This window comes from Camelus ferus, chromosome 32 (assembly GCF_009834535.1).
Source record: "Camelus ferus isolate YT-003-E chromosome 32, BCGSAC_Cfer_1.0, whole genome shotgun sequence".
NCBI lineage: Eukaryota > Metazoa > Chordata > Mammalia > Artiodactyla > Camelidae > Camelus > Camelus ferus.
The window spans coordinates 2,089,209-2,112,694 of record NC_045727.1 but is presented as its reverse complement, the minus strand read 5'-3'; the positions used below and the strand labels follow the sequence as shown (position 1 = coordinate 2,112,694).

The window sequence follows — 23,486 nt, the reverse complement described above, 5'->3', positions numbered from 1 at the left end:
CCGCACCCTGATACAACCAAATTATGCCATCCTTCGGTTTGGACTGCTACAAATCCAGAATAAGATTACGCATACTCGCTCTTCTTTATTAATTCAAACTCCTGGCCGATTTTTGCCTGTTGTTTTATGGCATTGATCCTTTTCTGAAATTTAAATAGCTATTATTACGTCAGGCTCATTTCCCAGCTGCTGTGCTCACACGGCTTTGATGATCTGTATGTTTCACAGCAACACTCTTGCCTCAGGCAGTCCCGCTGAATAAATTTAGATGACCTTTAGAATTTCCAGGAATGACTTTAAAATTACTATACTTAAAGCTTTTCATGATGTTTCACTTATTCTGTATAGCAGATTAAACTATCCCTGTCTTATTAATAAGGGTTAAAAGGCATTTCATTTGTCACTTTGTCTATACTAACCTGATTTGTAATTTTTAAATGTACTTACTACTTTTTCTAATTCAGATGAAACATAATAAAATTAGAGTCCTACATAATCCCACCGCTCGGATAATCACTGTTAAAAGAGAGTTTGGCTTGTATTGTTGATTTTTTTTTTCCTTACGCACTTACTAACATGCATTTTTAAAAAGACTTATTGAAAACAGAATTGTGCATCATCTTGTTGCATGTGTCATTCACTTAATAAAATAAAAATGTCTTCTCAGATTAGTACATGTAGCTTATATCTGTTCAACCATGTGGTGGCCCTTTGTATGAAGAAGTTATTTAACCAGCCCCCTATTGATGAATAATTGTTTCCAATTTTTAAATATTACAAGCAGTTGTTGCAGGACATCCTACCTGTGTGTCTCTGCTACTTTTTGTGAAGTGTATAAAAGTGTAATAGCCCTATTAGAGGACGTGTCTTCAATTTTATTACAAGTTTCCCTCAGATATTGTGCTATTTACCTGTCCACCAAGAATATCTGATTTTTTTTTGAAGGCAATAAGTGACTCCAATGACAGGTAGATGATCTGATTATGAGACTGGACAGTGAGAGGGTTAGATTTCAGCGGTGGGGGTGCGTACCTAAGTTTTCTGTGAGAACGTCTGCGTGGAAGTGCACACAGTCGGAGAGATTCATGCATAACTGAACACTCTTTTCAGCACGTTTCAGTTGGACTGTGATGCGGCTCTTCAGCTGTTCATTGAAACGCTCCTCCACAACACGAATGCCAGCCAGAGCCAGGGAGATGCACGCGCGGAATCCACGAAGCAGCAGCATCCCAAACTCCTGGCCAAGGCCGTCGAAATGGTTCCTTTATTGACGAGCACAAAAGATTTGGTCATCAGTCTTAGTGGAATACTGCATAAGGTAGATGAATGCTGAAACAACCCCTCCCACCCTTAATCATAGATGTATAGCAACAAATTGGAAATGTGAGTCCTGTATTTTTTGTAAAGTTTTAATTTTGAAATAATTTTAGATTTCTGTATTTTCATTATAGTTTAATACAGCAGTCTTCCTGTCTTTTTTTTTTTTTTTTTTTTTTTTTTTCAAAATAAGCATAGCCCTTTTCTCCTTCAGATTTTTGAAAATAGCACATACTCTTTGAAAGAGATCAAACTAGAGGGGAAGGTATAAGTCAAAAAGTGAAATTTCCCTGTAACCCCACTCTCATAGGTAAAAATGTTAATAGTTTGGTGAATATTTTGGACTATATAAACTATCTAGTTAGTCTCTTTTTTCATTTAACATAATTGTCTTTACATGTCAATACATGTCCATCTGTCTCATTTTTAGCAGACATGTAAGTTATTATTCCACTGTATAGATGAAACATCCTATATTTAACCAGGCCTTTATGGATGGACATTTAAGTTGTTTGTAAATTTTGTTATTGTAAGCTGTTACAATGAATATATTCATACATACATATTTGCCCTGTTGTCTGATTATTTTTTTTTTAGGAGATATTCTGCGAATTGGAACTTTTAGGTCAAGGGGTAGTTTGGTGGAGGAGTGAATATGGATGGAAGAGGAAATAAAATTATAAGACTACAAGAAATGCTTTAGTGTTATGTTTTGTCTGTAATTCAGTCAGAAATTATATAGACTTGCTCAAAACTTCTAGGTGCTATAGAGATCATCTTCCTGCTTTGTTCAGTGTTCTTATTCTTGTGAATTTAGTTGGCATTTAAAACATAAAAAAAAAAAGAAAAGTAACGGTGTGTGGGCAGAAACAGAGAACAAAGAGAATCCTTCCTTTCTTTTTATAAATGTGTATAGATGCCACCCAGCTAGTTCTTGCATCTTACTATATGGTTATAGCTGGAATGAAATCCTTTGAAAAGGTTTTGCTTGGAGACCCACACTTTTAGTTAACATCATTTCCAGGAAGAAGTCAGTTCTCTCCTATTCATATTTTCCCATCATAAAAGGAAGAAATAGAATTTTAATTTAAAAACCTTATAAAATTATGAAATTTTATTGTTTGTCTTTCTATGTTTTTAGTACCTTAAGAACATTTTTCTTCATTCAAACAACATTGCCTCGTGCAGCTTTTTTAAGAAATAGCTTTTGAGACATTTTAAAGCATGTATGTTTATTCTAGTAGAGCTAATTTTAGATTTGAGCTAAATTTAGATTGTTAAAGAATAATCTAATTTAATATTGTAGTGCACTGAGATGTTACATTCGTAATCTGTGCTGATGAATGTAACTGAATAAAACCATTGACCAGCCTGGCAATGTCTTCTCCAGTTTTGATATGTTTTTGTGTTTATGCAGTTGGACCCCTATGATTATGAAATGATTGAAGTTGTCCTGAAAGTTATCGAAAGAGCTGATGAAAAGATAACCAACATTAATATTAATCAGGTATAAATAACAAATACAGGTTTTAAATTTATGTTTGCATTTGGATCGTTAAAACATTACAGTTACCTCATGTCTTTCCGGAATGTCCTCTGAGTTCCCTTTAAACTGTACATTTTTTACTCTATTTCCTTTTGTTTAAAAAAAAAGAAGTAATAAGATTTTTATTTGTCATCTGGCAAAAAAACTCGAAGTATGTGGGACCCAGAGTCAGGTTCAGCCTTCTAGACTAGTAGGTAGGTCCAGACTCAATTCTGTTTCAGTGCTTTCAATAACTTATTAGTCGTTTCCAAATTTTGGTCATAGGAGTTTTTAATATCTTTTTAAATTGGATTTTTAAAATTAAGAGAAAATGGGGTGATTCCAAAAGTTATGCAAGCCCCCAAAATATAAGATATATACTTAAGATAGGAAAGGGATTTAGAGGGTTAATTTTAGATCTACTGCCTATGTGGTTAAAGTGAAATCAAATATTTTGAGATTGCTCTTAAACTATTTGAAGCGAGCACAGAGAACTTCCAAACTCTTGTTTACAAAACATCTTACCAACAACAGGGTTCCACTGGTTTCTCCTAGTGTAATTTCTTTAATGATCACAAGCGTTATAGTTGAGAAGAATTGCATTAAAGGTAAAACTACAAAAGGTTTTGATCATCTTTATGAGAATGATACCGTCCCAGGAATAGAATCCTATGACAGTATAGAATTAGGTGCTTTTAAAACTCTTAGCGATTGGTTTAATCTCACAGGAAAATACTTTCTTATTTTTAATATAGGCGTTGAGTCTTCTGAAACACTTGAAGTCATACAGAAGACTTTCTCCTCCAGTGGACCTAGAATACCAGTATTTGCTGGAGCACGTAATAACTTTGCCATCAGCTGCCCAAACTAGACTGCCCTTTCACCTAATATTCTTCGGCACAGCGCAGAACTTTTGGAAAATTCTCTGTACGTTCGTTGACTTCTTATGAATGGTACTGAATAGCCAAAATCTTTTTCTTAGATAAATCATACTGTCTTTGTTTCCTTTCTAGCTACAGAACTCAGTGAAGAATCCTTCCCAACATTGCTCTTAATTTCTAAATTAATGAAGGTAATGGGTTCAAACTTTGTAAGTTATACCTTTATCCTGTAATTCATTCAGATCCCATGAAGAAGGCTTTTAGGCTGCTTTCATGTAAAACCCTTAAAGGCAAACATATAAGTCAGCTTTCACTTTTCTTTTCCTTCCTTGGAAGTTCTCTTTGGACACCCTGTACGTGTCTACAGCCAAACACGTCTTTGAAAAAAAACTGAAGCCAAAGCTTCTGAAGTTAACACAAGCTAAATCCTCGACCCTGATTAACAAGGAGGTAACGAAGATCACTCAGACCATTGAGTCCTACTTGTTGTCTATAGTTAACCCAGAGTGGGCTGTCGCCATTGCCATCAGTCTGGCCCAGGATGTCCCAGAAGGTATGGATTCTTCCTTTAATTTGGCTTAAAATCGTCAGCTGTGTGGTTTTTGGAACTTGTAATAAAAAAAAAGTACTCCTTTTGTATCTCTAAGGAGAAGCAATGTGATAGCTTAAAAATGAGGGTGCCCCCTCCCCTCCCCTGCGGCATTGCTGAGTGTAAAAGGGGCCCCAGTGAAGTAAGCAAGTTTCCGTGCTGCTTGCTTGGGGCGCAGGGGTACTGGCGTTGTCCAGCTGGAAGGTGAAGTGATTAACACTTCCTCCCACCCAGCCATATGTATTTTCTATAATGAAGCCTTAGTATTGTCACGTGACCAAACCAGTGCACAAACAAAGGCACTTATTGCCATGTTTTTGGTTGTAACAAAAATTGAAAGTAACTTTTTTTAAAATGCTTGTTTGTTGGGAACTGGTTAAAAAAATTAAAAAACCTATTCTTAGGATGGAATACCACATCATTGATTTGAAAAGACATCCAAGATATATATTATCTTAGAACAGCAAATTTTACTGTGCATATGATCTTATCCTATCTGGGTTAGAAAGCTTGTGCATGCACGTGTGTGCATGGAATATAAGGATCTAGGGAATAGGAACAGAGCTGAAGAGGAGGGCCTCTGGGCTTTTGTTTCTTTTTGTCCTGTTTAAATTGTCTTTTACTATGAATGTGCGTTTTTATAATTTTTTGAAAAGTGGATAATTTGACTAAAATACTTTCTCTTAGAAGGATTCAGATTTGCTTATAAATCTTTTCTTTATCTGTTTAGGTTCCTTCAAGATGTCCAGTTTGAAATTCTGCCTGTATTTAGCTGAGAGGTGGCTACAGAACATCCCATCTCAGGTGTGCCTGAATTTTAAGATTGAAGGCTCCTCTTTCTTTTCTCTTTCCTTTATTTTCCTTTTAATTGAAGTATGGTTCATTTACAATATCATATTAGCTTCAGGTATACAACATAGTGATTCACAGTTTATAGATTATACTCCATTTAAAGTTTTTATAAAATACTGGCTACATTCCCTGTGCTATACAGTATATCCTTGTAGCTAATTTGTTTTAGACGTAGTAGTTTGTACCTCTTATTCCGTTACCATTTTGCCCTCCCACCTTCCCTCTTCCCACTGGTGAATACTAGTTTGTTCTCTATATCTGGTTTATCCATGTTGTTGCAAACGGCAAGATTTCATTCATTTTTGTGGCTGAGTAGTATTCCATTGTGTATGTATATCACATCTAGTTTATCTATTCATCTGTCAATGGGCACTTAAGTTGCTTCCATGTCTTAGCTGTTGTACATAGTGCTGCTATGAACATTGGGGTGCAGAGTCCTCTTTCTTTTTAATTTAAGTTGTGCTCTCCTAGCATACCTTCTCATCATGCTCTGGCAGTGGGTGTCTTCAAGGTTTAGATGCCTAAAATGGAGAAAGAAGATGAGGTTTTGTATAGATACTTAAGGATGTAACTAAGTCAGGCAGGGACCTTGTTTGATAAAGATGGGTTCTTAGTCTCAGCTGAGATTTAGAAAACAAGATTTTCGTTTTGATTGGAATGTTTTAACAGGATGAAACACGTGAAAAAGCTGAAGCTCTGTTGAAGAAGCTTCACATCCAGTACCGGCGATCCGGCACTGAAGCTGTGCTCATAGCCCACAAGCTGAACACTGCAGAGTATTTAAGAGCAATTGGAAAACCAGCACATCTCATCGTCAGTCTGTACGAACATCCCAGCATAAATCACAGAATTCAGAATCCATCTGGCAAAGATTATCCCGGTGAGGGCAAAGCCCTTTTTATCTTTTTGTCCAAAGAGAACTATCCTTTTGGTTCCCCGGAGTATCTTGCATTGAAAACTTGAATTTTTCTTTTTTTTTTTTTTTAATTCTTTATCTTGAATATCTTAGATATTCACGCAGCCGCTAAAGAAATAGCCGAAGTCAATGAAATTAATTTGGAGAAAGTCTGGGACATGCTGTTGGAAAAATGGCTGTGCCCGTCCACCAAACCTGGTGAAGTAAGTCCTCACTCTGGGAGGGTCTGCTGTTGATTGGGAGCTCATGGCCTCTTCTCAAAAGCTGCTCATTTCGTCCCACACTGATAGAACTTCTAATTAGGGCATAAAATCTTAGAAGGAACATTGAGCATTTTAATACCTTCTGTTACCTGATGAGTTTTAATGGGGTGGTTTACTTTTTCTTTTCCTTTAAATGTTGTTTTGCAGCTGTTCTACTTTTTAATTGATGATGCCAGACGAATTCTTATATAAAAGAAATGGCCTATTCTTAGACTCAGGTTCATGTGGTTATTTTTTTCATTAATTTTTGAGATACAGAGAAATTGCCAGAATAGTATAAACAAATTCCCTGTATATCTCCTTCACCCACATCTATCAGTTTTTAACACTTTGCCACATTTGTTTCATCACTCTCCCTATGGTATATATACTCATAATGTTTTCCTTTTTTTTTTTTTTTTTTTTCCTTTTTTTTGGTGGGGTGGGTTATTAGGTGTATTTCTTTATTAATTTTTAGAGGAGGTACTGGGGGATTGAACCCAGGACCTTAAGCATGCACTCGACCACTGAGCTGTACCCTCCCCCTGACCCATCACGTTTTTCTGAACCATTTGAGAGTAAATTACATGTGTCCTGCCCCTTTATACTCCTTAATAATTACATATTTACTAAGAACAAGGATCTTCTCTTACTTAACTATAGTATAATTATCAAAATCAGATAATTTAATATTGATACATTTATAATATGTATTTAAATTTATGGTCCATGTTGTAGTTTAACCAGTTGTGCCAATAATATTCTTTATAGCAATTTTTTCCTCTGGGACCGGGATCTAGTCCAGGATTGTTTTGCAAATATTTGTTAAATCTCCAGTCTCTCTTACTGTAGAATAGTTCGATAACTTTTCTTTGTCTTTCATAACACTGACATTTTTTAACAGCGTAGGCCTGTTATTTTATCAGCCCCTCCTCATTTTGGGTTTGTCCCTGTCCTCGTGATAAGATTGGAATTATGCATTTTGGCCAGAGTATCCCCTGAGCGATCCTCTGTCCTTCTCAGGGTGTGACATATGGAGGCACATCATGTCCCTTGACCCTAATAGGGAAACGTTAACTTAGAGAACTTGGTTAAGCTATTGTCTATTTCTCTACTACATAGTTACTCTATTTCCTTTTATAATTACCAGGGGGGATATTTTGAGACAATATAGTATCCTGTTCCTCTTCAAACTCCTCCCTGCACCACACGTATGCCCTAGTTTAGCATTTCTTAATGATTCTTACTTGAATCCATTTTATCTGTGTTTGGACCTTGACATTTTTGAAGGGTGCAGTCCATTGGGTTTGTAAGATGTCTCATTCTGGGTTTACTGATGTTTCTCATGATTAGATTCAGGTTGTGCATTTTTGGTAACAGTACTCTATAGGTAATGTGTTCTTTTCAGTGTGTCACATAGGGAGGCACATAATGTCAGTTTTTTTTTAGAAATAATGCCATTAACATCTAAATTTATGATGGGATTCAGCAATCCAAATGCAGGATTTTCTGCACTGTTTCAGGCACTGCATTGAGTTTTCAGGCAGAACTTAATTAGGGAGGTTCTATGTTTCTTCTATCCACCTAAGCAGATAGCCTTGAAAAATAAAGTCAGTTTGTAAACAAATAGCATAAGTGACATGACGTTAGATTTTTAACTAGTAGTGTTTGTGTCACTTTGCATTCAACTTAACGAGCATTTTTTGAGTATTTACCAAGAGCAAGGACTGTGTATCAATAGAAACAGAGAAGTTGCAAGCATATCTAGGCCATGTAGAATCTGTAGTTGACTCAGAAGCCAGCATGTTTTAACTTATACGTAAATTTGGAGGAGTAAACAAAGTCCCTTGAGACCAAGAACTGTCTGTACATATAGCACCTAAGGCATTGCTTTGTAAGTCCCAATAAATATATACTCAATTAATGGACAACTTATTTAAAATTCATGGAGCCCTTCCTTTTTAAAATTGTCCAATGAACATAAGCTCCAGGAGGACAGGAATATTTGTTTTATACACTCAGCCAACCCACATGCCAGAATCATGCCTGGCACATAGTAAGTGCTCAGTAAATGTTTGTTGACTGAATAAATGTCCGTAAACCTATTTACTAAGCAAGAACCTTCTCATAAAGTAATGAATTACAATGTAATTTCTTGTCTGTAAACGTAATTTTGTATATTAGGTTTTTCATCTAATAGACTTTCTTAAGCTTATGTAGTCAGTCAACTTTATTTAGTTTTTAACTTTTTTTTCCTACTATTTCAAAGAAATCGTCAGAATTATTTGAACTTCAAGAAGATGAAGCACTACAAAGGTATTCTTCCTTTACTTACATTTGTCCACATCCTGCTGCCCAGTAGGAATCTTACCAACTAATGTGTCAGAGGTTGGTTTTGAAAAGACTTTCTTGCTATAACTTAGAGCAGAACCTCTGAGAAGAATCAGTTCGTTGATATATGACCGTGAGTGTGTTTAAGTATCTCTAGTGGAAAAACAAGAAACAACCAAGATCCAGAACTTTTGAACCCTCAGTGAGTTCCTGCTAGAACATCTTTAGTAGAGAATGTACCTCAAGCAAAGGAAAACCCTTCTATTAGCTAGGACTCTGGCCCCGGACCCCTATGTGTTCCCTCTCCCTGGCGAGCCAGGCTGGTTCAGATAAGGGCCACTGGGATTTCCTTTTTCCCTTCTAACCCAAGACTGAGACCAAGAAAGGCACATTAGCCTCACGTACTGTGCCAAGTTTGATTGGGTCGTGGCTTGCTCTTGAGAAGACAGTCTGTGCTCCCATCAAAAAGAAAGTGGTAATCCATTAATGATGCTTGCCATAGGCATGGGAGAGGGGGTGGTGGCGCACATGCCAGCTTTTTGCCATCCCAGCCTAGACCAAAAGCAGGTCAGGTCACTCATGAAACTATACCCTGCATCGGCCCTGGAGATCGGATAGTCAGAGAGGAAATGGAAAGATAAACCCTGGAAAAGAATTTCTCCTGGTTTGGGCAGAACTGGCCTCGTACCCCCTCCATGCCCTCCTTTCCTCTGGGCAGCCCCTCTTCCTTGCCCTGTCTTTTAAGGGCAGGGACACCTTTGTCTAAGCAAGAGGTAGCACCTGGGGCATCTCACTGAACCAGCCCCCTGGAAGGGCTTAGAGGGAAACAGTTCAGGAGGAGAGAGAAAGAGAAAATAGCCCAAGAAGGAGATCCCAAAGGGTACTTCAGGCCAACCTCGTAACTTCGTAGCTTTTCCCGCTGGAGGCTCCCCCACACTCTTCCAGTACACCTGCTCCATCTCGCCCTTCTCCAGAGCGGGCCAGTCAGCCCTGAGTCCAGAGGTTGAAATGTGCCGCTACCAAGGTCCTTCAACTAACACAGAAGTTTCCATGTGCAGTATTCAGTGTACTTTGCAGCCGTGGTTTGTAGTAATTTCTTAACTAGAGAGAATTTAAATGATCAGAGGTTGACTAGCCACTTTATAGATGAGAAGACTGAGGCCTGACATTTGTTATTCTTCTCTTCTTTACCTATGAAGAAACTCAAGAAAAAATTAAGTATCCTTTAAGGGGGAAAGTAAAAATATCCTTGACTCATAAACCTTTCAGCCTATTTGGAATGCCTAATGACTTTTTCTATGTGCAGTAAAACAGCTGTCTTGTTCTGCTGGTCTACCACTCGTAAATTAAAACCTAAATGTAGTTAAACTTTTTTTTTTTTTCAGAGTCTTGTATCTCCTTCTGTCTCGTCCGATTGATTATAGTTCAAGAATGCTGTTTGTATTTGCAACGTCAGCTACAACCGTAAGCCCTAGAAACTTAGTCAAGACTCATCTTTGCATCTCAGCTTAACATTTTTTTCCCTGCAGTTTTACTGTGCTTGATTTCATTGACAGATGATTAAGATAGTGCTCACTTATTTACTTACTCCAAGTATGTCTCACCCTATAAACGAGGGTTGTGTTATCTGCTGAGCCCCACTGAGTGCTGGCTTCTGAAACATCCTCCTTTGTACACCGAGTCAGCAGTTCCCACGGGTTACCCACATTCGCTGCTTTAACGCCCTGGCCGGGCAGCATTCCTAACACCAGGAGCCCAGACCAGCTGGCCTGGGAAGGCTCCACCCTGCATGACCTGTCTCACCTGCCCTCCTCACTGAACTCTTGCTAGACCAAACTCTCCGAGTTCCCTGAAGGCAGCCGCAGCCTCTTTGGCCTTCAGGCTTTTGCATATAGGAAAGCTTCCTGCGGCAGCTGGAGAAGAAAGGTGTAGACAGGACAGAAGGAAGAAAGGGGCAAAGGCTGAGACGCTGGCTGTATGTCCTTGCCAGCAAGGGTGCAAAAAATCCCTTGTTTTTTTCTGCATGTTAGTTTATCTGACAGTCATTCTTTCCAGTGAGGACAGAGTTCTGTGAGAAGTGCCTGGCCAGCTCCCAGCTCGGTCACACAAGCGCCTTTCCCTGAAACACCCATTGCCCCGCGGTGTGCTTTACATGTATGTCCCATTCTGTCACACGGAACGTTAATGAATACATTCTGATTAATTAATAATTAACACGTATTCAAATGTGAATTCATAGTAGTATCCTCAGGAGTTGAGGCTTATTAAAATGAATCTTTACGGCTTCATCAAGAACCGTCTTAAGTGGACGTCCCTTACTTTCAGTACTGCTGACGTGAAGCATGCAGTGGCTGCCCCGGCAGTCAGGTGTTCCTGCCGTTCACCCTCCAGTGCTTCTGCACAGTCAGTGCAGACGTTAACGTGGTGTCAAAGGCAGATACCACCATAGTATGAGTACAAGGTTTTGACCATTTTCTTTCTGAAAGAGTGCGAGGAACCCCCCACCCACTCCACGCAGGGGTCCTTGGAACACACTTTGAGGACCACTGACTCCCTAAGGGCAGAGATGGACTGTGAGTTTTTAAAAACTGAAGTGGTTCACGTCACCTAGATTGAAACTCAGTTACCCAACTTGAACACACGCGCAGCTCTCCAAACCTCCTCTGGTCTTGCAGACGCTAGGCGTGCGCCAGCTCACTTTCGCCCACAGAACGCGGGCTCTGCAGTGCCTCCTCTATTTGGCCGACAAGGAAACCATAGAATCTCTCTTCAAAAAACCCATTGAAGAAGTGAGGTAAGCGGGATTTTAAAATTGTATTAAGAACAGGAAACAGATCATTCTTTGGAAGCATAACATTTGAAGCCCCTTAGTTCGGAAGAGCGTGTTAGTAACGGGCCGTGTCCACGTGTTTCTGTTGCCTCGAGTGCCCTCAGCGTCTGGCAAAGAGGGAACAGGCCTTTAAGAACGTCTTATTTCCCTTGATTCTTCGAAACATTTAGAAACTGAACATTTCCTTCATCTTGCTCAAACTGATTTCTTTCTAATAATATTCCATGACTAAATTTGGAAGCCTAAAATAGACATTTAATAACAAACTGGCCCAAGTATTTCCAAGTGACGGCTTTTATCGTAAATGTGGCCTCTGAGGATGATTCCCACACATGCCTGTTTTCCAGATCTTATTTGAAATCTGTAACTTTTCTGGCATCATTTGAGACCTTGAATATCCCCATCACGTATGAATTGTTTTGCAACAGTCCTAAAGAAGGGATGATCAAGGGTCTATGGAAGAACCACAGCCATGAACCCATGGTACGTACACCAGGTCACCCGACAGTGGGGGCCTCCGTCTTCTCAGACGCTGCTGTGTTCACTCAGCCGCCTGCCACCACTCAGACTGCTGAAGGACAAAACCGGAGAAGCTCTTCATTCCTGAGCAGGTCTACTGCTCCGAGGGCTTTCCTGCTTTCCTGTCCTGGCAGGTGACAAGGCACCTTGGAAGCCCCCTTACCTCTCTCTCTTAAAGCCTGAGGCCTGAAGCCCTCCCTGCCTACCAGACAGAGCACTTTCCTGATTCCTCCCCGAGGCCGGCCAGTCCTCATCCAGACAGGGCGAAGACTGTCCCTGTGCAGGGAGTGGTGTTTCTCTCCCTCCTAGTTGCCGACGGGGATTTAGTCTCTGAGGCAGTTGGAGCCCAGGGCAGGCAGGGTGTGGGCCCACCAGGCAGACTGTTTTTGAACAGGAATTAAAAAGGAAGGGAAAGCCTGAGGTGTTGTTTGTGAGTCCATAACAGCAAGAAAGAAAAAGAATAATCTTTTTTTTTTTTTTTATCTTTCACTAGAGAGATGAGGGCCTTCATTGAAATTAGGCAACAGACACTTTGATTGATAAGTGTATTTTGAGGGGAGGGTATAGCTCAGTGGTAGAGCATGTGCTTAGCATGCACGAGGTCCTGGGTTCAATCCCCAGTACCTCCATTTAAAAATAAATAAACAAAAAAACCTAATTACCTCCCCAAAATAAATGAATAGACTGCTTAAAAAAGAAAAAAAAAGAATTAAAAAAATACCATAAGCTCAAACAAGTAGGCTTTAAAAAAAAAGTGTTTTGTCTTCAGCTGCCCTACTTTTCAAAAGGTGGTTTAATTTACTGGTGAAACACTATGATTTTTCCCCCCGGCTTCAGGCAGTAAGGTTGGTGACTGAGCTTTGTTTGGAATACAAAATCTATGACCTGCCGCTTTGGAATGGACTCTTACAAAAGCTTCTTGGCTTCAGTATGGTAAGTAAGATTCAGTGCCCTAGACTGCAGTGTATTTTAAAGATTTTGCACAGCATCTCCCAGACATTTTGCACTGATACTTGTTATTGAACTGATGTACGCTGAACACATTCACTCTCACTGGGTCCATGCCCAACTGAAAGAACTTGGTGTTAGGCCAGAGAAAATGCAAACTCAGAACTGACACAAATTTCACTGGAATCAACTGGAAGTTCCCTGGCCTTTTTTTTGATGTTTGTGAATTTGTAAGTTACCTTCTCTGGTGGTCCTCATGGAAGATAAATTTTACTGATACTCCTTTTTAAAGCTTAAGAGTCCAATATTTCACACTGGAATTTTCCATCTTGGTGATCTTCAGAACATTTGTGTTTTATTTTTTCAGATTCCTTACCTAAGGAAGGTTTTAACAGCCATTTCTAGCATCCATCCTTTATGGCAGGTATGTACTTTTCTAAAGTAGATTTCATGGAATTTAATCTTTATACTCGCTGGCCTTGTGACCTCTGGGTACACTGGATTAAGTAGTCAGCTCCTCAGTGAAGCTGCTGGGTGCTGTTCCATTAATATGGTGCCTGGACCTGGAATACACAGCTCTGACGGCACCTCTACCAAGACATTACTTTCCCCAGTTCTCCAGGCCTCATGCTTCATATCTTCATTGATGCCCTTGAAACACTTTGGCTCAACTGTAACGCTGATCATGGTGTAATTAAAACTTTCAGCTGCCCCTCTTGGACTCTGAAGAGCCTTAAAGTCAGAGACCCTATCTTACTCATCTTTTTTAAATCTCACATGTTGTTCACATACATAATCACTATATATATGTATATATAGTGTAATGTATATAATAGAATTATATAATTCATTCTTAGTTTAAGTAATTAGAACAGTATAGAAATATGCTGAGTAAAACATGAACATTTTCTTTTACCATTTTGCTTTTTCACGCTTATCTCCCCAGAAGTAATTACTGTTTATAATTTATGTTTTCTTCTAGAGCTTTCCTATTATAATCAGGTGTGTACATGTATATGTGTCATAAAGTGTGCGTTATGTGTGTATATATTCATTTTTGTACCTATAAATGCAGTCACATTCTAAAGTCTTTTTTTTCCATAGTAACAACGGTATATGAACAAGTCTTGAAGATTGTTTCATATCAGCACATACAGATTTATCTTTTTTGTTATTAAAATATAATTTGCATGTAAAATTTACCCTTTTAAAGCGTACAATTAAGTGGCTTTTAGTATATTCACAAAGTGTGTTACCATCACCATTATCTAATTCTAGAACATTTTCTTCATTCCAAAAATATATCCTGTGTCCACTAGTAAATCATTCATTACCCACCCCGCCCCAGCCCCTGGTAACCGCTAATCAACTTTCTGTCTCTATGGATTTCTCTATTCTGGACATTTCATATCAATGGAATCATATAACATGTAGCCTTTTGTCCTTTCACTTATAAAGTTTTTTAGGTTCAGCTACATTATAGCAGGTATCAGTACATCATTCCTTTCTATTGCTGAATAATGTTCCATTATATGGATAGACCACATTTTATTTGTCCATTCTTCAGCTGATGGATAATTGGGTTTCTCCCGCTTTTTGATTATTATGAGTAATGCTGCTCTGTGAACATTCGTGTACAAGTTTTTATGTGGACATACGTTTTTGTTTCTCTTGAGTGTTTACCTAGGAGTGGGATTGTTGGGTCTTAGGATAACTATTTAACCTTTTAAGATATCTAATTTTTTTCTTCTTCTTAAATTATACTTTCTGTTTTGCGGAAATGAGAGATGATACAGAAAAGTACAAAGAACTAGGTAATAATCACCCAGCTTTTCACCACCCAGAATTAACAGTTGTTAACTTTTGTTGTATGTCTTCTGATAATTTTTTTTGACATCGGAACCAATGAAAATATGGAACGCTTCACGAATATGTGTGTCATCCCTATGCAGGGACCATGCTAATCTCTGTATTGTTCCAATTTTAATATATGTGCTGCCAAAGTGAGCACTCAGTATTTTTAACTCTTAATTATTCTCCAAAATATGGAATAAAATGTGTCATGAGTTATTTGACCACTCCTCTACTGATGGAAATGTACATGTTGCCTTATTCATTTATTGAAATTCTTTCTCTCCTTACCTCTTTCCTATGATCCTAGCACAATTCCTGGCACATAATAGATTTAGTATAAATTTTGTTTTCTGATTTGGGTTCTGACACTTTTCCCAAGTGGAACAATAATGAATCATGAAAAGATACATGCACTTCAGTGTTCATAGCAGCACGATTTACAGTAGCCAAGATATGGAAGCAACCCAAATGCCCATCAACAGACGAATGGAAAAAGACACACACAAACACATACACAAGGGAGTATTACTCAGCCATAAAAAGAATGAAATTCTGCCATTTACAGCAACATGGGTAGACCTAGAGAATATTATGCTTAGTGATATAAGTCAGACAAAGACAAATACTATATGATATTACTTATATGTGGAATCTAAAAAATAATACAAATGAGTGTATATGCAAAACAGAAATAGACTCACAGACCACTAGAAAATAAACTAGTGGTTACCAAAGGGCAGATGGAAGAGGGGAGAGGGGCAAATTAGGGGTAAGGGATTAAGAGGTACAAACTACTATACATAAAATAAGTAAACAACAAGGATATACTGTGTAGCACAGGGAATTGTAGCCATTGTCTTGTAATGACTTTTAATGGAGTATAATCTATAAAAATACTGAACCACTATGCTATACACCTGAAACGAATACACTATGATAAATCAACTATACTTCAGTTTAAAAATAAAAATAATGAAGTGTATGCTGCAGAGCAAATAATGATAACAACGATGAGAAGAAGGAATCAGCCAGGACTGAATGTTAACATCCTGAAATATAGCTAGGAAGAAAATTATCCAAGAATTTTAAACATTAAGAGCAGAGAAATATCAATTTACGGTTTTGGTCTTAGCATCAAAAACGTGAGCTCCAAGTGTATACTGTTCTGTGACCACAAAATAGAGTTCATAAGATCCGAGACATTCTTTACTTCTTTAATACCCTTGTTTCCACAGGTCCCCTACTTCAGCAAAGCGTGGCAGCGTGTGGTTCAGATACCACTACTTTCAGGTATGTTTCTCAACCCCTGAAACGCTGACAGAGCATTTCATAGTTGCAGGTATATACTCATTGTTGCTTTTTATTTTCAGCCTCTTGTCCTTTAAGCCCCAGTCAATTATCAGATTGTTGTCAGAGTCTCATCGCTGTTCTAGAGTAAGTAGACTATTTGTTCTCCTAGCACACGAAATCAAATTTGTTGCTTATAAAATTCCTTCCTAATAGATATTCCTTATGAGTAATTCCTTTTTCTAGGGAAGTTAAGTATATCACTTGAATCGAAAATAAAATATCTCCATTGTTTTTACAATGTCAACTTTCCCACATGCAGTGTAACTAATGAACTTACACTCAATATGCATTCTCTAAAATTTGTACCCAATTTCAGTGTAAGCATAGAGTACCTTCTGTGACTACCGTAAATCATACAGTGTCATCTCACAGATTTTGAGTCTTCTGAGTATTTGTCTTTAGCCACATGTGGACTTTCAGAGACAATCATAGCTGCAACCAGGAGTCTGTGTTCCTGTAGCTCGATTCTTTTATTCCACAAAGGATCTACTAAAAGGCTCAAGTTACTCGTTACTAGGCATATGTTATGCACCAGCACTTTAATGTTTAAAGTTATTGAGGGGGGAGGATATAGCTCAAATGGTGAAGTGCATGCTTAGCATGCATGAGGTTCTGGCTTCAATCCCCAGTACCTCCTCTAAAAATAAATAAGTAAATAAACCTATTTACATCCCCCCACCAAAAAATAAATAAAGACAATTATTGAAAGCACAGACCAGGTAACCACTGTGGAAAACTAGGACGGCCATTGTAATCTAGTGAACCTGACAGGTTATTAACTGACTAACGTGCTGTCTTGAAGATGTCCAGTTTCAGATGATCTTGACATGATTGGAGTGGCCAGGCAGTACATCCAGTTGGAGCTCCCGGCGTTCGCATTAGCCTGTCTAATGCTCATGCCCCACTCGGAAAAAAGGCGCCAGCAAATAAAGGTATCTTGCAAATTATTTTTCTGGGGCTGCCGGGGAAATGGAAGATCTCAATTTGCATGTCCCCCACAAAATGCTACGTTTCCTTTTCACCAAACCTGTAAAGCTTGAGTGGGGTGGAAAGTTTGTGTGGGGGGCTTAGTGGGAGGTAAGACTGAACGATACATGAAGGTTCGTCTGAGGGATGCCTTAGGAATGGTCAAGACCTTTCTCTTTATCAGTGGGGAACAGTGAATTTTCCCACAAGAGTGAAGTGAAATGATCAGGCTGCATTTTGGAAGGAATAATCCACGGGGCCTGATCAGAGGAGAGAGGTGGCAAGAATGGGGAACTCTTGGGAAGCAGTTACATTTGAATAGGACTTTTCTCACTTGATCCATATCCAGCAGCCTTGTGGCTAGGCAGGGGAGGCTGGAGGGGTAAGTCCCCAAAGCAGAGCGGTGGCAGTGAAGAGGAGCTGGGTGGAGAAGACAGGCGGGGACGCAGCTTGGCTGGTGATTGGATGTGGGAGAAAAAAGGGAGGGAGGAGTGGGGTTGTGTGTGGGTGTCTCACAAAGCAGCCACGAGCATTTTGGAGACAGAATTTTTAAAAATAACTCCCATTCCCTTTATACTATAGAACAAATAGAACAAAGCATTTGAAGTGTTTTATAATTATGTCCCCACGGGGAGATAAGCCAGTACATGGAAAGCTATATAAATGAACACGCATGTTTTTTGTCACTTGCTCTATTGGTTGCGTTTTTTTTTTTTTTCAAAGCCATCTGTGCCTTTCTTTGACTTTGTTCTTTTTTGACTATTCTTAAACTCATCCATTGATGCTTTTCAAAGTTTTAGTACTTAAATAGATTCTTTTTGGCACGTAGAATGACAAAATCCTTATTAACCAGCTCTTTGCTATTGGAATAGGTATTTGTACAATGCTTTTTTTCCTTATTTCAGTAATTTTTTTGTTGAATCAATGTGTTTTTTTCCTGTAATAGATTTGCTTTAAGATATTTCAAATTAAAAATGAAAAGTTTCCAGTTTTGATGGAAATTAGTAGTAATTATACTTTTCCATTAATTATGTTTTGATTTTTTTCTCTAGAATTTTCTGGATTCGTGTGACCCTCAGATCATTTTACAGCAACTGGAAGACCATATGAATACTGGCCAGCTGGCAGGGTTTTCACATCAAGTAAGAGGCAATTTCCTCTCCTTTTTGTTATGAAACATTTGATATTAGAAGGTAATACTTTTCCTTGATCCAAGATTAAGCTGAAAACTACCATCTCGATCTGTTTGTTAATGGGTACAGTTGTTTTGCTTTCATTAAAACTTCAGTAAATTTTTTAAAAGGCAGGGACCCTGGCTGTCTTATGTACTGCTGTGCTCAGTGAAAAATCTATAGCCTTCAGCGCTTGTCATTGTGAACAGATCTTCCTTGTAAAAAGTCCCAAAGTGCTTAACAACAATAACTTTTAATTTATTCACTGTGTACTGAAATGTGCCAAAGCTGTCCCCGCTTCCCCCTCCCCTCTCCCGACCCCCTCAAAAAGGAGGCTTAGTCACAATGCGATGGTAATTTAACTTCTAATTATCAGAAATGTTTTCATATTGAATAAGACCTAGCAACATTTAACACATTTTGAAGATGTTGATACCTGTCCTTCCACAGATTAGAAATCTGATTCTGAATAACATCATACATAAGAAGGAGTTTGGGATCTTGGCAAAGACAAAATACTTTCCGGTGCTGAAATCACACGTGATGAATACCAGCAGCATCACTGAGCTAGTAAACTATCTGGCAAATGAGTTAAGGTAAGTTAATTTAAAAACAACAACAACAACTTACTGTAGAATTTCCTTAAAATTTATCTTTACTTGGAGGAAAATATCAAATAATTGTAGAGCTATTTCATTGTAATTAAAGGCTCCAGATATTGAGCTGAGGCATCACTGTATTACACAGTCTGTGCTCCTAAAACATACTCAGGGGTTAGTTGTCTTGTAACCTGATCTCTTAGAGCATGAACTTGGAATCAGACAACTAATCAAGCTGCCTGAACCCCTAAAACAGGTGCCTCGCAGTCCTGCTCTGAAACCCTGCATTACCACTCTATTCCTTAGGCCCTTGCCCAGAGAACTGACAGCTGCATGTAACATAATTTTTGCTGAGCTTAGTTACCTAATGTCCCAGCGCCCACAAGTTTAGAAACCAGAAGCTTCTTGGGATAAGGTCGGGAGCAGACTTGGAAAGTGAAAGAAGGGAGCACTGGTCTGGCACTGAAGAAAGGGAAAGCTCAGTCAGCACTGAGCTACTTGCTGGGTCCGTCCTGCGCTTGGTCTAAACCGTGCTGACTGCTTGGGGGGCGCCCCTTTCTCGTTGCCTCGCCATGGATTTCTGGTTTGGTTTTTTTTTTTTCATGGGGGAGGTAGTTAGATTTACTTGTTTATTTTTAGAGGAGGTACTGAGGGTTGAACCCAGGACCTTGTGTATGCTAAGCCTGCACTCTTACCACTTGAGCTATACCCTCCCCCCTCGCCGTGGATTTCTTTCCCCTTGTTTACCACTTGTGATCCAACCAGAATGACAGGTTGCCATTTATGAACAAGTAACATTTTTCGAGGTAAAGTTGATATGTGTGTATAATAAGCTGGATGTACTTCAAGTGTGCAGTTTGATAAATTTCGACATATGTATATGCCTGTGAAGCCGTCACCACAGTCAGGACAGCAGACATATTTATCACCCCCAGAAGTTCCCTCATGCCCCTCTTCTTCTTTCGATTCCATAGTTTAGATGAAGCTTCAGTCTTTATAACCGAATATTCCAGGCATTGTGGGAAACCTGTGCCACCAGACACCGCTCCCTGTGAAATTCTGAAGGTAAATCTGGCCCAGAGTTACTGGGTTCTAATCTGACACCAAGTCTTGAGATTGAGCCAGCCTGTTCTGGCGTTCTGGAGATAAATGTATTTTTGTGTTGCTTTCTGTGTGAGAGTCCTAGCCCGGGCCGCGAGGCCTTGGTTCCGCTCTCAGCTGTGCCAAGAAGCAGCAGTGTGGCCTCAGGCCGGCGCTTAACCTGTGGCCTTCAGTTTCCACAGCCTCGGGTGCTTTCCAGCATTAGAAGTCCTCATGAAGTCTTGTTTTTAATACTGAAGCAGCTGAAAGACTAAATTTTAAAAGGCACTGATGAACGTTGTGCTTGGGTATTAGCTGCCTTTACTACTCCTTTTTTAATTAGCTCAGACATACACATTCACTCTAGAAAAACAAGAATTTGAAAGAGGAAAAAAAACTAATCATATATTGTACAACACAGAGAATATAGCCAATATTCTATAATACTACAAATGGAGTATAACCTTTAAAAATCGCAAATCACTATATTGTACAGCTGTAACTTCTGTAATACTGTACATCAACTATACTTAAATTTTTTAAAATTATAGTAAAAAACTAATCACTCGAAATCTCAGTCACCAGAGTTAAGATCACTGTTAACATTTTGATGTACATCCTTCCTAGTGGTTTTGAATGTAAAATATGTATATAATTACTTCTACTTCAATTCTGTACTTAAATATAAGGTAAAATTTTTATTTTGATCATGTTTTGGTAGTTTTAGTAAACCTATTTAAGTTACTACGGTTTTTTTCGTCCTTTGTTCCAGATTAAGCATGCTGAAATACACCTACATTTTGCTAACATCTGTCAGTAACTCCCTTGTTCACTTCTGGTCTGTTGTGCTCAGTGCCATAAGATGACTCTTTTCAAAAAGGAAAAATACTGATTCAGGAGACAAATTTGTGGCTCTTAAAATGTATCTGTTTTTCTCCAATCGTATCTGTCTAAAATGCCAAATAATTTTATAGGTAGATTTTTAGCAATATAGTTAAGTCTTAAGCTCTGTAGTTCATCAAACCATTTAAAAAACTAAATGACACTCATAAAAATGCTTCTCTGTTTCTTCCCATTTAGATGTTTCTTAATGGATCATAGTAGAGCATCAGATCTCTTTTCGAGAAGAATAAAAGGAAGTTTGGAATCTGCTCTTAACTGACCATATTTATTACAGCTTTTAAATTGTGCAATCTCTGTGTTACAGCTGTTGTCGAATGTTCGAGAAGTCATAACTAAGATGCTTAATAATAGCATAATTGCCCCCAAAAGAGCTCATATCCTGAATTAATAATCCTGAATTAATATATCTTTTCTTGCCAGTTACTTGTGTAACTTGTAGAGACTATCAGGTTTTCGCACTCTATATGCAGGAAGGTATTTTTTGTTCCCCTTATGAGAAAAGCAACTAAGTATACCCTGTCTCTTCTACCTATACAAATAAGAACATCAGTCTTTTTAATGTCATTCTATAAATATGTATACTTTTTGCTACAGAGTGTATCAGTCAGTGGCCAGCCAGAAAAATAGAAACCACTCTAGGCAGAACAAGCAGAGAAGGAGTGAAGGTCAGGAATTGGTTACAAAGGTGGTAAAAGGACTGAAACACAAAAGGCAGAAGGAGAGGGCACCGCTGGAGAGGCGGGAGGGGAGGACTGTGAGCAGAACATCAGAAGCGGCTTTGCCACGGGTCGGGGGGGGGGGGTGCTGCTGTTCAGAGGGCTGAGCCCCCTCCCACCAGCACTGCCACTTTCCGTCACCCTCGGTCATCTGCCACTGCCAGGCCACCTCCACAAGGGAAGATAAGCAGCACTTTGCTTTTTCCAACCTTCTATTTCTCGTGCCAGTGCCAAGAAATGACAGGACTGAACAGAAGCCATCGGGCAAGGAGTCTGGGAGACGCAGCCCACAGGCTGTAAGCCCCTGCGGAGGGCAGGGTGGAGCTGAGAGCTGCAGCCGGAACCCAGCACAGGGAACGTTCATCACACCTCTACTCTGCCTTTTTATAGTCTTTTGCACTACTTGTGAGTAAGCTGAATTTGGTAATGCCAGAATTCATTTGCCTTTGTTTTGCCTGGTGAGAAAAATAGTATTTCTTTACAGAAAACTCAGTGTAACTTCATGATTAAAAACATAGGTTTTAGAGTAAAGCCAGTCTGGGTTTGTCCTCTGGCGCTATCGCCTACTAGCTGTGTGATCCTGGGCAAGTTACATCACTTCTCAAAGACTTAATCCCCCAATTTGTAAACTTCTAGCTGCAGGAGGTTTACATGGCCATCCACTTGCTCTCTTTTGGATATTAAAACTACACCAATATTTTTCACAAAGCTTTCCCCATATTTGGAATTATTTCCTTAAGATGCATTCCCAGGAGCAGATTTACCAGATCATAGGGAATGAAGGACATTTTAAAGACTAGATACGAATTGCTGGACTGTGTGCATTTCAGAAAGTCTGCTTCACAAAAGCCTGTTCCTACCAGAAACACACGAGTGTCTGCTTTACTGTATCCTCCCCAACGCTGGGCAATCTCACTTCTAAAAACTTTTCGCTAATTTGATAGTTGAAAATAGCACCTGTTTATATTTGTATTTCTTTAATATTTATGTGATTGAACCTTAAGAAAGCTATGTAATTACAAGGCTGAGATCACAAGTAGAGCCTGTAATTAAGTTCTCGGGCATAAATGTGCAAGAAACGAGAGGGTCAGGTGGTGGCACTAGAAGGTCACAAATGGGAAGGAACCTTCCTGCTTCACAGACTCACGCTGGGCCCAGAAGGAGTTCTTTCCTGTCTCCACCCTGGTTTCATTGTTCAGAATAAAGTTCTGGATGTTAACTAAATTCATTGCTGTGATCATTTCATGATAGATACAAATATTGAATCATTATGTTATACTAACATTGTATGTCAATTGTACCCCAATAAAATAATTTTAAATTAGGAAACATGTCAAATAAAAGTTGGTGGAAGATTAACACATGCACACAAGTCCTGACAGGTAACAGGTTAGCTGTTGCTGCACCAAAGAAGTAATTTTTTTAATATAAATAAATTTGAATTTCTCTGAAGTTCAAATACATAACTCTCCAGGATCCTTCTCTTTTGTTATATTCATTGTATTTTTTTATTAGCCATGATGGTTATTTTTATTATTCCACTCCTCCCTCCAAACAGCCCTTCTCCTTTCCCTTCCCTGAGTGTGTTTCTAAAACATAAGCCAGACCCCATCACCATCTGCTTCACACTTTTTACTGGCTCCCTGGTCACTTAACACAAAATTCAAGTCACCAACTGAGGCACACTGGCACCTTCATCCAAATTAGACATATTGATGAAATAAAAATTCACATTTTAAGACAAGAAAAATTTACTTATTTATTTTGTTATTGAAGTATAGTTGATTTATAATGTTGTGTTATTTTCTGGTGTACAGCATAGTGATTCAATTATGTATATATATATATAAAGTGTTATTATAAGATATTGAATATTGTTCCTTATGCTAAATAGTA

The 23,486-nt window shown here is 38.8% G+C and overlaps 1 protein-coding gene and 1 non-coding gene across 2 annotated transcripts in view; one reads left to right on the top strand and one right to left on the bottom strand.

Annotated features, from left to right (window-relative positions):
* Positions 1-22,814, top strand: part of KNTC1 (kinetochore associated 1) — a 64,088-nt gene extending 41,274 nt beyond the window's left edge. Inside the window, 21 exon segments of the mRNA XM_006178117.3 lie at positions 1,111-1,318; positions 2,735-2,824; positions 3,598-3,769; positions 3,856-3,914; positions 4,060-4,276; positions 5,043-5,116; positions 5,834-6,044; positions 6,174-6,283; positions 8,592-8,638; positions 10,039-10,117; positions 11,329-11,447; positions 11,831-11,966; positions 12,840-12,935; positions 13,318-13,374; positions 16,040-16,094; positions 16,175-16,238; positions 16,957-17,086; positions 18,173-18,262; positions 18,743-18,888; positions 19,866-19,956; positions 21,052-22,814. Coding sequence (XP_006178179.2) covers positions 1,111-1,318; positions 2,735-2,824; positions 3,598-3,769; positions 3,856-3,914; positions 4,060-4,276; positions 5,043-5,116; positions 5,834-6,044; positions 6,174-6,283; positions 8,592-8,638; positions 10,039-10,117; positions 11,329-11,447; positions 11,831-11,966; positions 12,840-12,935; positions 13,318-13,374; positions 16,040-16,094; positions 16,175-16,238; positions 16,957-17,086; positions 18,173-18,262; positions 18,743-18,888; positions 19,866-19,956; positions 21,052-21,072 — 2,272 coding nt within the window. The 3' untranslated portion in view covers positions 21,073-22,814.
* On the bottom strand, positions 14,858-14,961 carry LOC116661025. Its single transcript, XR_004316792.1, has one exon. It is a non-coding gene; the product is annotated as a U6 spliceosomal RNA (small nuclear RNA).
* Positions 22,815-23,486: the final 672 nt, after the last annotated feature.